Source organism: Tasmannia lanceolata, unplaced genomic scaffold (genome assembly GCF_043159265.1).
Source record: "Tasmannia lanceolata isolate RefF3 unplaced genomic scaffold, GAP_Taslan_0.1 ptg000013l, whole genome shotgun sequence".
NCBI lineage: Eukaryota > Viridiplantae > Streptophyta > Magnoliopsida > Canellales > Winteraceae > Tasmannia > Tasmannia lanceolata.
Window position 1 is genome coordinate 39,592,572 of NW_027518690.1, and position 14,236 is coordinate 39,606,807.

Consider the following 14,236-nt stretch of genomic DNA (forward strand, 5'->3'; position numbering starts at 1 on the left):
TTTTAAGTATATTGTGGCCTTTTGAAAACCAGTAAAAACGCACGTGCATTGCATGTGCGTCAACTAAGGTATTTTATAATAAAATTTAGGATAAACATAGAAAACTGATTTTATAGAAATTTTCCATTTTCCAACTAAATAACATAAGTTGTCAAGTAATGAAAATAAGGTGATAGAGATAGAGAATTGGCAATAACAAATAAGCTAATTCTAATTTCTAATACAAGTTTTCTATTGAATCTGAACAATAGAAGGAAAATGATATATTGCACTCCCACACTACAGTAAGCCAGTAATGACTATACTCGTTTTGTACACTTCTTTAATTGAAATAAACCTAACAGCTTTGAAATAAAATAAAATTTTAAAAGTCAATTTAGTACCAAAATAGGAAAAATAGGAAAACCATAACATAGAAATGTAAGTGGTATTTTTTTATCAGAGGAATTATTCCTGAGCAGATCGGAGGGTCAGAATCAACCTATGGAGAAGATTTTCAAGGCACGGACTATTTTACTTCAGGGCCCAACAAATGAACGTTTGCCAAACAATGGAAGCGCCACTGTTTTTGTTGGGCAACATGGGCCACATTGCACATAGGTTGTGCCCCAAAAATCATTTTCCTAGGATGATACCAACGGTCCGGTTTGTAGAAATTTTCACCATGTAATTCTGATTTATGGCTGCAGAAGTTTTGCGTGTCTTTTATTTTGAAACATAACTGAGAAATTTAGGATAAGATTTGGTTGTAGGCCTGTCAACAAAAATTGATGGTTCTGATGGGCGGATGCTTTTGGATCGTAGGGCATAAACCTGGCAAACGGCCGAGCCGGGCCGGGATTGACCCGCCCCGTACGGGTACGGGTCAAACAGGCCGGGTCAAAATGACCCGAAAAATTTTACGGCTCACTAAGCTTGAACCCGCACCCGGCTTATACAGGGCTGGCTCTGCCAGGGTCACCCGGATTTTAGACACATTTTGTAAGGTTGCTGTATTGTTTGGCAGAAGTACGATTTTTGCAAAGGTGGGTAGCAAAAAATAATAGCAATATATAATAATGATGCGGGTACTAAGTTTTAATGAAAAATTATGGCAACATGGCAGTAAAGTAGAGAAATAGCAATATATAATAATGATGCGGGTACTAAGTTTTAATGAAAAATTACGGCAACATGGCAGTAAAGTAGAGAAATGACGACAAAAAATCCGGAAACAGGTAACAAAATATGACAATTACAGAAAAATGAAAGCAAAGTAGAAAAATTACCTAAAAAATGAGACGGCTGGTGTTTTTTTTGGACGCATGTGCGAGGGAGGGGCATATGAGAAGCGGAAATGACGAAAACCGAAGTAGTGAAAAAGGACATGCGTGGTAGTTTTACGGAAAGTAAGGGGGGGCGCATACGGCAATAGAAGAAAAGAACGTGCGGAAAAATATAGGATTCTCGCTTTTATTATAAGTAATCTAATATAATTAATTAATTATTTAGTATATAATATTTTATATATATATATATGAGAATAGAGTTCCTAAGGTGTCACCTCATATAGCTTATATGAGGTGGCGCTTAAAAACATAAGGGGCCCACTTTGTTTGGATGATCCAAAGCATTCATTTGATAGACCCTCACATAGATAAGGTGTGCCCAAAAAATCAACTTCATTGGATCATCCTAACCCTTCCATTTGTGGAGGTTGAAATGGATGGGTATAAACCTCCATAAATATGCCCATTTTTTACCTCCATAAATGGAAGGGTTAGGATGATCCTATGGACCTGATTTTTTGTAAGCACCATATCCATCTAAGGGCCTTTCAAATGAGTGGTTTGGATTACCCCAAACAAAGTGGGCCCCTTATGTTTTTAAGCGCCACCTCATATAAGCTATATGAGGTGACACCTTAGGAACTCTATTCTCATATGTATATATATATATATATATATATATATATATATATATATATATATATATATATATATATATATATATATATGAGAAAACGGTTCCTACACATATGTGTAGATAAGTTATCTACACACTAGCTTAAAATACAGTGGGGGCCACATTATTTGGGTGATCCAAACCATTCATTTTTAAGGCCCTCACATAGATAGGGTGTCCACAAAAAATCAGATCCATAAGATCATCCTAACCATTCGAACTGTGGAGGCAAAAAAGGACTAATTTGTGAAGGTTTAAAGACATCCATTTTACCTCCACAAATCGTAGGGTTGGGATGATCCTATGGATCTGATTTTTTGTAGACACCCTATTTATGTGAGGGCCTTTAAAATGGATGGCTTGGATCACCCAAACAATGTGGGCCCCCACTGTATTTTAAGCTAGTGTGTAGAGAACTCTCTACACATATGTGTAGGAACCGTTTTCTCTCTATATAACCATCCATTTTAAATGCCCTCACATAGATAGGGTGTCTACAAAAAATCAGATTCATAGGATCATCCCAACCCTACGATTTGTGGAGGTAAAATGGATGTCTTTAAACCTTCACAAATTAGTCCTTTTTTGCCTCCACAGTTCGAATGGTTAGGATGATCTTATGGATCTGATTTTTTGTGGACACCCTATCTATGTGAGGGCCTTAAAAATGAATGGTTTGGATCACCCAAATAATGTGGCCCCCACTGTATTTTAAGCTAGTGTGTAGATAACTTATCTACACATATGTGTAGGAACCGTTTTCTCATATATATATATATATATATATATATATATATATATATATATGAGTTAAGTGAAGCTACACATACGTGTAGCTAACTTAGCTACACCGACGGCTTAAAATATAGTGGGCCCACATTATTTGGGTGATCCAAACCATTCATTTGATAGGCCCTCACATTGATAGGGTGTGCCCAAAAAATCAGCTCCATAGGATCATCCCAACCCTTCAAACTATGGAGGCAAAAATGGACAGATTTGTGAAGGTTTTTACACGTCCATTTTTGCCTCCACAAATCGTAGGGTTGGGATGATCCTATAGAGCTGATTTTTTTAGCACACCCTATCTATGTGAGGGCCCATCAAATGAATGGTTTGCATCACCCAAACAATATGGGGCCCACTGTATTTTAAGCCGTCGGTGTAGCTAAGTTAGCTACACGTATGTGTAGCTACACTTTTCTCTCTCTCTCTCTCTCTGTTTGTACGCTTAAGCGCATGAAAATATGGTGCGCTGAAGGTTTGCTTTGAAGTGGGTCCCACTAGCTAATGCGAAGAAAAACCCAAGACGCGCTCGTTTTGAAGAAGCAAAAAAATCCAAATTGCCTTCATCGTCTTCATGCTGGGGTTTTTTGAAAAACCCCAAATCGCAGACTCGACAAACCCCAACACGCACTCGTTTTGAAAAAGCAAAAAAACCCAAATTACCTTCGTCTTCATGGTTGGGGTTTTTCAAAAAACCCAAATCGCAGAATCGCTCCCTCTCTCTTTAACATTTTAAGCTTCAAAACGAAAAAATTACAGATTCTCGTCTTCATCTTCATCTTCTCTCGTTCTGTAAAAAAGCCCAAACCCAAATCCATCGCAGACGCAGACTCTCTCTCTCTCTCTCTAAGTATCTCTCTCTCTCTCTAAGTCTGTCTAAGTCTCTCTCTCTCTCTCTCTTAGCATCACTTCTCTGCTGCAAGTGGGGGTTTTTAGAAGACGATTATGAGATTTGGGTTTTTTGCAATTTGGGTTTTTAAGAAGACGTTCGTGCGATTGGGGTTTTTCTGCAATTTGGATTTTTGGAAGACGTTCGTGCGATTTGGGTTTTCCCTCTTACATAGTGGGACTCACCCAATATTCAAACCTTCACGTCTGTTTTGTAAGAAACCCAAATCTGTTTTGTTGACAGAGAAACCAAAATCGCAGACGTGAATCTCTCTCTCTCTCTCTCTCTCTAAGTATCTCTTCTCTGCATGTCCGAAATCCAAACACGATCGCAGACTCACAGAGAAACCCAAACCCAAATCGCAGACTCTCTAAGAAACCCAAATTACAGACTCACAGAGAAACCCAAACCGTTCACTTCGTCCACAGAGAAACCCAAACCCAAATTCCTTTTGTTTTTTATTTTATAACAATTTGCTACCAAACTTCTCCTGTGGCAACTTCTCGGCATGTGGCCATCGGGTGCAAAGATGCGCACATGGCAAATGTTTGGCAAATGTTGCTAGCAAACAAAAACTAAAAAAGTAATCATTACACCAGAAAAGTAAAATAGCTAAAGTATAAAGTTTTAAATGAAAAATTACATAGAAATGCTTATAAAGTTGTAAAATTACGAAAAAAATACCAATAAAATATCGAAAGTTATGACAATTACCGGAAAAACAGACGCGCTCGTTTTGAAGAAGCAAAAAAACCCAAATTGCCTTCATCGTCTTCATGCTGGGGTTTTTTGAAAAACCCCAAATCGCAGACTCGACAAACCCCAACACGCGCTCATTTTGAAAAAGCAAAAAAACCCAAATTACCTTCGTCTTCATGGTTGGGGTTTTTCAAAAAACCCAAATCGCAGAATCGCTCCCTCTCTCTCTAACATTTTAAGCTTCAAAACGAAAAAATTACAGATTCTCGTCTTCATCTTCATCTTCTCTCGTTGTAAAAAAGCCCAAACCCAAATCCATCGCAGACGCAGACTCTCTCTCTCTCTAAGTCTCTCTCTCTCTAAGTATCTCTCTCTCTCTCTAAGTCTCTCTCTCTCTCTCTCAGCATCACTTCTCTGCTGCAAGTGGGGGTTTTCCGTAACCACCGAGGTGAGTTTTCCAGACGCAGACTCTCTCTCTCTCTCTAAGTATCTCTCTCTCTCTAAGTCTCTCTCTGTCTCTCTAAGTGGGTTTTGGAAATACGAAAAAACCCCTTCTTCCATGCCCCGATCGTTTTGTTTTCTCATCTTCAAAACATCAACCAAATCTTCCATCGTTTTGTTTTCTCATCAGCAAAAAAACAACCAAATCTTCCATTTGAAGGCTTCTGTAAACGTTTGAAGGTTGGGTTTTCTGCTTGCGTTGAAAAATGGAGGAGGGTTGGGTTTTCTGCGCACGTTGAAAAACGGAGGAGGGTTGGGTTTTCTGCGATCGATCGTAGGAGGGTTGGGTTTGAAGGCTTCCGATTGTGCGCACGATCGTTGGGTTTTCTGCTTGGCTTGGGTTTGAAGGAAAGGTTTGAAGGGTTCCTTTGAAAAACGAACGATTGTTAAGTGATTGTTCTTTGTGTTTGTGCATTAAATTTCTGGTATTTGGGCTTTTCTATCTATTATTTTTCATGATTGTTCTTTGTGTTTTTTTAGTGTTCATATCTGTGTGATAAATTCTGTTAATAGCAAATTTTTTGGTTAATTAATTTTTTTTACATTTTCGTTTTTTGATCTGTGAAGAAAATGGGATTTTCTAATTTATGGAAATAATCTCTGATTTTTCAATCCATTTCTCTGCAACTTACAATTTTTTTTTTTGTTTCAGGAATAGTTTCTCTCTGAGTGATTTGTTTACTTTTTTTCTTGTCTTGGTGATTGATTGATCTAACCCCCCTATGAGAAGAAATTTGTTTACTTTGAAAGAAAAAAATGGAGGGTTTCAGTTTGATTGTTTATGGTGTGTTAATGTCTGGAAAAATTGGGGTTTACTATCAGAAAGAACATAGCTTTAACTCTCTTTCAACATGAAAATATAACTGCCTTTATTTTTTCTTTCATGTCAGTACATTCTTATTTTTCTCTTCTTTCAATTACTAGGAAAATGGAACCAACCTCTTCGCAACCATGTGGGTCACGTATCGAGGATAATGACCATACACAGTCTGCTTTTGTTGATAATGCTTTCTCGCAAGCGTCCAGGTTAGGTATTGAAGAAGTTGACGCCCATGGTCTTATTGTGGTTGATGATGGGGTTAATCTGATTGAAGATAATATAGAATGGGCAGATACTGATATGAATGACGAAGATGAGGGTGGTAGTACACCCAATAAGGCTATTAGTGAGAATAGTAGTGAGAATAGTAGTGTGAAGAAGCCGTTTGTGAACCAAGTGTTTGATGATTGGATGTCTGCGTTTGAATTCTACAATTCTTATGCCCTGGCTACTGGTTTTGGATTACGAAAATCCAGTACAAATAGTTCTAAAAAAACAAATGATGTGAACTCAAGAAAATTTGTGTGTGATAGAGAGGGGGTGAAAAAGTATAAGGGAAAGAAAGTGGATGATGGTAAGGAAAAGAGGGAACGACGAGCTGTCAGATTGAATTGCAAAGCTAAGATGATCATAAAACTAAGAGATGAGAAGTGGGTAGTGACCACCTTTGACGACATTCATTCTCACATTCTGACCTCCCCACTTAAGAGGCAAATGCACCGTTCCCATAATAGATTCAGTAAGAGTGAAAGTGTTAAGACGTTGATTGACTGTCTCGATGAGACTCAGATGCCGACTGCGAGGATTGCAAAGGCTATTAATTCAACAAACGATGGAATATCAGGTGTGGTAACACCTGATCAAGTTGCTTCCCATTTGAGAAAAAAGAGGGTGAACAATATAGGCCAAGAAGCTGTCTTAGTGGCCAATCATCTCCAAAACAAGAGATCAGAAGACCCGAATTTCTTTTTCTCAATGGAGTTGGATACGGATGGGACCTTCCGATCTATGTTCTGGGCTGACGCTAGGGCTAGAGATGCTTACATAACATTTAGCGATGTCATTGTATTTGATGTCACTTACAAAACCAATAGGTTATCTCTGCCATTTGCACCGTTTACGGGAGTGAACCATCATAGACAATCGACCCTATTCGGATGTGCCCTGTTAGCTGATGAGACAGAAGAAACCTTCAGTTGGTTATTTGAACAGTGGTTGACGTGCATGCATGGCAAAGCACCTGATGCAATAATAACTGATATGGATCCAGCCATGAAAAATGCAATTGGAAGAGTTTTTCCAGACACCCATCATAGATTTTGTTCGTGGCACATACACAGGCATTTGCTTGAGCATGTTGCAGAGATGAGGGATTCGACTAGTAAATTCTGCCTCGATTATAATCGGTGGTATTTTTCAAAAAACATGGAGGATTGTGAGCAGTTGTGGGAAGATTTGGTTTGTAATTATGAAATCGGGGACAATGATTGGTTATCTAGGATGTGGGAGCAACGAGAGCATTAGGTTCCGGCATATTGGCGAAACACATTTACTGCAGGAATGACTTCAAGTCAACGTAGCGAAAGCATGAATGCATTCTTTGATGGATATGTGAATAGCAAAACTAGCTTGCATGAGTTCTTAGATGCATGTGATAGGGCACTGGTTCAACGTCGTAAAACAGAAGCTGAAGAAGATTTCAAGTCGAAATATTCGAAAGCAAGTATGAAAACGAATAGCCCATTGGAAGAAGAGGCGGGGATATTCTATACGAGGAATATGTTTAACATTTTCTAGGATGAGTTGAGGGATAGTAGTAGTTGTTGGCACGACCAGTTGAGCAAGGATGGGGCCGTGGAAGAATATTTAGTAGGTCTCAGAAATGATGTGAAGAGTAGATGGTGTAGGGTATTTTATTATGATTCCGATGGAATGACCTTCAAATGCGATTGTGCTAAGTTTGAAAGGGAGGGGATCTTATGCAAACATATCTTTCGTATTATGGATATGAAACAATTAAAGAAGGTCCCCGACCATTACATGTTGAGGAGATGGTCTATTCAGGCAATGTATCAAGTAGGGGGTATAATATCTACAAGGCCACAAGTGGGTAGTAGCGTCAATCCGTTTGAAAGGTGGTGCCTAATCTCAAGATTGCAGCGACTGGTTGATGGACCTGGAAGAGATGAGAAAGTTTTCAAGAGGATGACTGAATTTTGTGATCTTCTTTTCGCTGAAGAAGAACAAAAGCAGAAAGAAAATGAAGTTACATTGGAGGCAAGTGAGATACCAATCGTTGGTAGCGAAGTATATTCAAACTTTGCTGTGAGTCAAATAGCTGAAATCACAATTCGAGACCCTCAGACCCACCAGTTGCGAAGACAAAGGGCCGTCCAAAGAATCCAACACGCTTCAAATCTGGCTTAGAGACATCTATATCCGAACCAAAGAAACGGACGTGCCAATCCTGTGGCGGAAAAGGACATTATAAGTCGACATGTAAAAATAAAGGCCAGGTTTGTTTTGTTCCCTACTTACTCATTTGTATGTGTACATGGACTTTCTTAAAGTGGTAATTGTAAATGTTTATATACTGATTCTGTTATGACGAATGGTAATAGAAGCCTAAAAGAAAGCGCCAAGAGGGAGAAGACGTAGAGGCAGAGGAAGAGGAAGAGGCATAGGAGGAGTACGTATAATTTTTTTATATTTTTTTATCATGATTCGCAACAGTTCTTATCTGTTTTTGAATTTGGTGGAGATGATACAGGTACTTCTAATTGGTGCTGCATCAGTTTTGCTATAGCAGTGTTCGTATGCAGTTTTTGTAGTTGCAGGGATGAGCTACTTACTCATGCTCATTTGTGGTCAATGAAGGAGTACTACTTCACAATTACATGTACTGGTAAGGAGATTCTTGAGACAGATTTTGAAATTTCGCTGTCCTCTTATCATTCTTGTTACTCACAATATTAGCTTGAACATGAAGATTTTTGCTGAACTTGTACTTATGCAAGGACAAAGTCTAACTTAGTTTATGGCAGATAATCAACGAAATCTTTGAAATTATTCCCCCCTTCGCTTTTTTATCTCTCTACTCTTGCAAACCTGCTTGATCCCTGATGAATTGAATATGCATTATTTCTGAGAAGACAAAACTTGGTATCCTATGTTTTACTGAGTTCTTATATCCTTTGCAAATTATCACTCTCCTGCTTCATCCTCATCCTTGCTTCTTATAGAAGCAAGGAGTCCTGCTTGTAGAAATGAAAAGCATGCTTGTAGAAATGCAGAAGCTCTCTGTTGCTTTGGATATGAGGTCAGTTAACTTTGTTGAACAGAAAATAATGATATAGGTCAAAATAATGATATAGGTCAAAATAATGATATCATTTTCTAAGCCCTGTTTGATTTTTCAATACCTTCAGCTGCTTTTCGATAATCACACGCCACCATTTCATTTGGTTCGAATACATGTAAATCTACACTGTTGTAGAGACATGTCATGCTTCAATTTAATTTAATTATCAAAATTAGCTGATTTGTTTTCATACATTCTAGGTGAAAGTTAAGAGAACCACTAGAGTGTACACTGATTAAAGTAAATTTGAGTCCAAAACTGACTCACAAACTGTTCTCCAAATGCTAAACAAATTGGGCCTAATCATGGGCTTATACATCAATGGCTAGTGATCAATCTCCATACAAGTATGCCGAACTAGAAATAGTGTTCATAATTCAATGGAAATGGGTTTTAATTTTTCTTTATGTTAGCGACAGATTAGCTGGCAGAGGTGTTGACCTGCCAGAGACTACACATATATAGAACTTTCATCTTCCAAAAAATGCAATTAATTACGCTGTCCAATCTCGTCATTAGCAAATAAAACCATGCTATAGTGTGACATACATTAAGATTGCATCATCTTTTTTGTTTGTTTAGTATATTCAATTCCAACTCAACTGTTATGTGCAGCGGTTATCTTGCACCAGAGTATGCATTGCGTGGTCAATTGACCACGAAGGCTGATATATACAGCTTTGGGGTCCTTTTACTTGAAATAGTTAGTGGCAGAAGTAGTGGAAGGTCAAGCTGGTCAGGGTTGCAGAAAGATCTCTTGGAATGGGTCAGTTTTCCTTGCATTTTAACATATTTTGTAGCACTTGAAATCTATGGTGGCTTCTTTGCAATAATATGATGATCTTGATCTGCTTCTTTCATTATGCTGGACTTCTATTTTTTCTTCTGGGATTAGAATTAGTTTTATCTCTAGCATTTGAATTTTGAAACACATTCAGGCTAGATCGTAAAATTTTGGAGGAAACAAAACAATGCTGATATTTCTATCAGTGAAAAAGGCCAATATAACATTTTGGCTGAATTTTGTTGGAAATGTGGTCTTTGTCAACCATGGGTTAGTTCCCTATGATCACCGTGCAAATGACTATATATGGTCACATGATCCAAACTGTATGTGCCCCACAGACATGTATTATGGTGCATCCACAGCGAGGTCCACCATTGGGACACTCATCTGCCCATAATCGACATGTATGCGGTGGTGATAGGGGATTGACCTACATGCTTTAGTCATAAGTGACCCAAGGCTACCACTTTATGAGTGTTAAAAGGTCATGTGCTTAGCTTTTGATGCATAACAACTCAATTAAAGAAAAGGTGTACTGCTTAACTTTTTTTTAGTTTACATTGTTTTCTAGTAATCTTCCAGTGCCTTGCCCATGGTTCTCATTTCTTCATTTCAAGGGGATGAGTTGACCTCTGAAATCTGAAAACCATCTGATTTCCATTCTTTAAACAGTTTTTGCCGCAACTGTATTTAGATGAAAATTTCATAAAACTTGTGTCTCCAAGTGGTGAGAAGTGGTTAAAAATCAGGAAACAAAAAACTCTACTCAAAATAGGATCGACTTTTTCCTGATTTTTAGCTATTTCTCACTCTCATCTCAATCCTGCCCTCTCAAATCTCTCTTCTCCTACTCACCCTACCCCTCTCAACACTTGGAGACACTAATTTATCATGAAAACAAATCCAGGCTGGCAGACTTGGCCTAAGTTTTTAATGTCATTCGAGCAAACTTTTGGGAGTTATGCTACTTCTAGGGAATCAAAATATTGAATTTGAGACCAAAAATCACAGTGCTCCTCTCTCAAAGTATTCTGATGCTTCCATTGCTGTAATACCTTTCCTTTTTTAACTTTGAAGGTTGGATTTACAGGCGTGGCAGCTCTACGAAGAAGGGAGACTGTTAGAACTGGTGGACCCAGAGCTAGAACAATACCCAGAAGAAGAAGCCCTTAGATATTTGAAAGTAGCCCTTTTCTGCACTCAGGGTTCAGCCCAACGACGGCCTTCGATGTCCCAGGCATATAGCTATGCTCTCAAAGCAGTCTCGCCTCAATGAGAAGGTACTGACCCCACCAGGGGTCATTCATGACTTGGTGAGAATTGGAGAAGGCATGAAAACCACAAGCTCCAGCAATTCGCCAGCACTACCCCTTTAATCGGATTGGAACTTGCTAACTATGGACCCCACTGGTCCATTTTGATATGGGCCAGCTAGTTTCTCTGAGATGATCCTCTGCTGGAATTGCATATAGTTTGGAATCACCTGTGGATACCCAACAGAATTCAATAAAACCGCTAAGTGTTCTTCGCATTTTGAGAAATTATACAGTCGTTGAATACTGATTGGAGAGGAAATTGAGATATGGGTATGGTTAATTTTTGTCCCATTCTATGCACCAGTTATGATATCACACTTGTGTTGGAAAAATAAGTGCGAAAAAGTGCAGTATCTGCAAGGGAAAATGTCAAAGAAAGTTTCTGTTCTGTTCATTTTTTTTAACTGAACTCGAAAATCTGGTTGAAGTTTCTTATTATTATATTCCTTGTTTGGGAGTACAAAAACAAATTTGAAGGGAAATGTGATCTCTGTTCTCTTTGTTGGAAGATAGAAATTATATTTGAGTTTGTGAATGTTATCAGGTAAATAATGAAGCAACTAGCCACCAAATTATAAAACTAGCCTTTTAAATAAATAAAAATTTCATCGAGGATGAAGACAAGTAGAGAAAATCTAGATCATCAATGCAATGGGCCTTAGAGTGGATAAAACATTTACTAGTTGGACACAATCCTAACCATCCAATTAAATTAAGCCTGGAGATTGTTAGAATTTGGACTGAGATTATCTATCAATCAATTATGATCATCCTACCATAGAGATTGCAAGGTGGGCCCTATTGGTAGTAGACCTGGCAAACGGGTGGGTCGGGCCGGGTCAACCCGCGGGTGATGCGGGTGCGGGTCCACGGGTCGGGTGAGGAAATGAGCCGCATTTTTGCGGGTCAGAATTTAGGTGACCCACGCGGCCCGCGGGTGGGACAGGTCAACCTGCGGGTGAGGAAATGAGCCGCATTTTTGCGGGTCAGAATTTAGGTGACCCGCGCGGCCCGCGGGTGGGACGGGTCAACCCGCGGGTCACCCGCAAATATGGAGATGGAGATTGTAATCACCCGCAAATATGGAGATGGAGATTGTAATAATTCTCCAAATTTTACCGCATCTGTTTTTCGTAATTGTCATAACTTTCGATATTTTATTGGTATTTTTTTCGTAATTTTACAACTTTATAAGCATTTCTATGTAATTTTTCATTTAAAACTTTATACTTTAGCTATTTTACTTTTCTGGTGTAATGATTACTTTTTTTTGTTTTTGTTTGCTAGCAACATTTGCCAAACATTTGCCATGTGCGCATCTTTGCACCCGATGGCCACATGCCGAGAAGTTTCCACAGGAGAAGTTTGGTAGCAAATTGTTATAAAATAAAAAACAAAAGGAATTTGGGTTTGGGTTTTTCTGTGGACGAAGTGAACGGTTTGGGTTTCTCTGTGAGTCTGTAATTTGGGTTTCTTAGAGAGTCTGCGATTTGGGTTTGGGTTTCTCTGTGAGTCTGCGATCGTGTTTGGATTTCGGACATGCAGAGAAGAGATACTTAGAGAGAGAGAGAGAGAGAGAGATTCACGTCTGCGATTTGGGTTTCTCTGTCAACAAAACAGATTTGGGTTTCTTACAAAACAGACGTGAAGGTTTGAATATTGGGTGAGTCCCACTATGTAAGAGGGAAAACCCAAATCGCACGAACGTCTTCCAAAAATCCAAATTGCAGAAAAACCCCAATCGCACGAACGTCTTCTTAAAAACCCAAATTGCAGAAAAACCCAAATCTCATAATCGTCTTCTAAAAACCCCCACTTGCAGCAGAGAAGTGATGCTAAGAGAGAGAGAGAGAGAGACTTAGACAGACTTAGAGAGAGAGAGAGAGAGAGAGAGAGAGAGTCTGCGTCTGCGATGGATTTGGGCTTTTTTACAGAACGAGAGAAGATGAAGATGAAGACGAGAATCTGTAATTTTTTCGTTTTGAAGCTTAAAATGTTAGAGAGAGAGGTAGCGATTCTGCGATTTGGGTTTTTTGAAAAACCCCAACCATGAAGACGAAGGTAATTTGGGTTTTTTTGCTTTTTCAAAACGAGCGCGTGTTGGGGTTTGTCGAGTCTGCGATTTGGGGTTTTTCAAAAAACCCCAGCATGAAGACGATGAAGGCAATTTGGGTTTTTTTGCTTCTTCAAAACGAGCGCGTCTTGGGTTTTTCTTCGCATTAGCTAGTGGGACCCACTTCAAAGCAAACCTTCAGCGCACCATATTTCCATGCGCTTAAGCGCACAAACAGTTTTCTCATATATATATATATATATATATATATATATATATATAGAGTAAGGATAAGGATAAGGATTACCCGTGATTTTATCCTGAAAATGAAAGGTCGTAAAATCCAAGTGGGACCCACAATTAGGAAAGTAATACATTCTCCCCCTCTTCTTACTTGGGACATCCCCATCTAGTCATGACTTATGACTAATCTTTTACAATCAAGGGGCTGTCCAAGTAAAAAAGGGGGGGGGCAAATATATCATTTCCCTGGTCTAAACCATTCATTTTTTTGGTCCCACTGTAGTTAGAATGATCCTAACCCTTCAACTTGTAGAGGTTTACAGTCATTTTTTAAAGTTTCTGAACCGTCCATTTTACACCAATGCATCGGAGGGTTAGGATGATTTTTGAAGGCGGGGCCTATTTAGTTTGGGGGCGAACAAATCAACGGACTAAACCACCCAAATAAGTTGTACTTTTGCTGTTATTAGTGCCATTGATCTGGTGGATCAATGATATAGTAGCTAAAAATGCCCCGTGTGGACCCCACGTCAGCTTGTATGGTTGTTTCCCTGTTGGGTAGGATTTCCTCTTCTCACATGCAGATCACGTGATTGGGTGAATGTACAGTTTGAGGGCCCACAAATGGCACATGGATGTTATGGGGTCCATGTGATCCGATTCAATCGATGATCCATTGCAATTGATTGGATCATCCTAACCTTTTGATCTTCCAACCCTTATTTAGGGTTCCACCAAGCTGAAATGTTTAATAGAACCGTGTGGGTCACCTCATGATGGTCTACAAGATCAACGGTCTCAATTGCACATGCATGTGGATCAGATGATCTCATGCCC

The 14,236-nt window shown here is 39.0% G+C and overlaps 1 protein-coding gene across 1 annotated transcript; it reads left to right on the forward strand.

Annotated features, from left to right (window-relative positions):
• Positions 1-5,747: 5,747 nt before the first annotated feature.
• On the forward strand, positions 5,748-7,163 carry LOC143891230 (protein FAR1-RELATED SEQUENCE 5-like). The gene has a single exon (XM_077395853.1). The coding sequence runs from the start codon at positions 5,748-5,750 to the stop codon at positions 7,161-7,163; it is 1,416 nt and encodes a 471-aa protein (XP_077251968.1).
• The last annotated feature ends 7,073 nt before the right edge of the window (positions 7,164-14,236 follow it).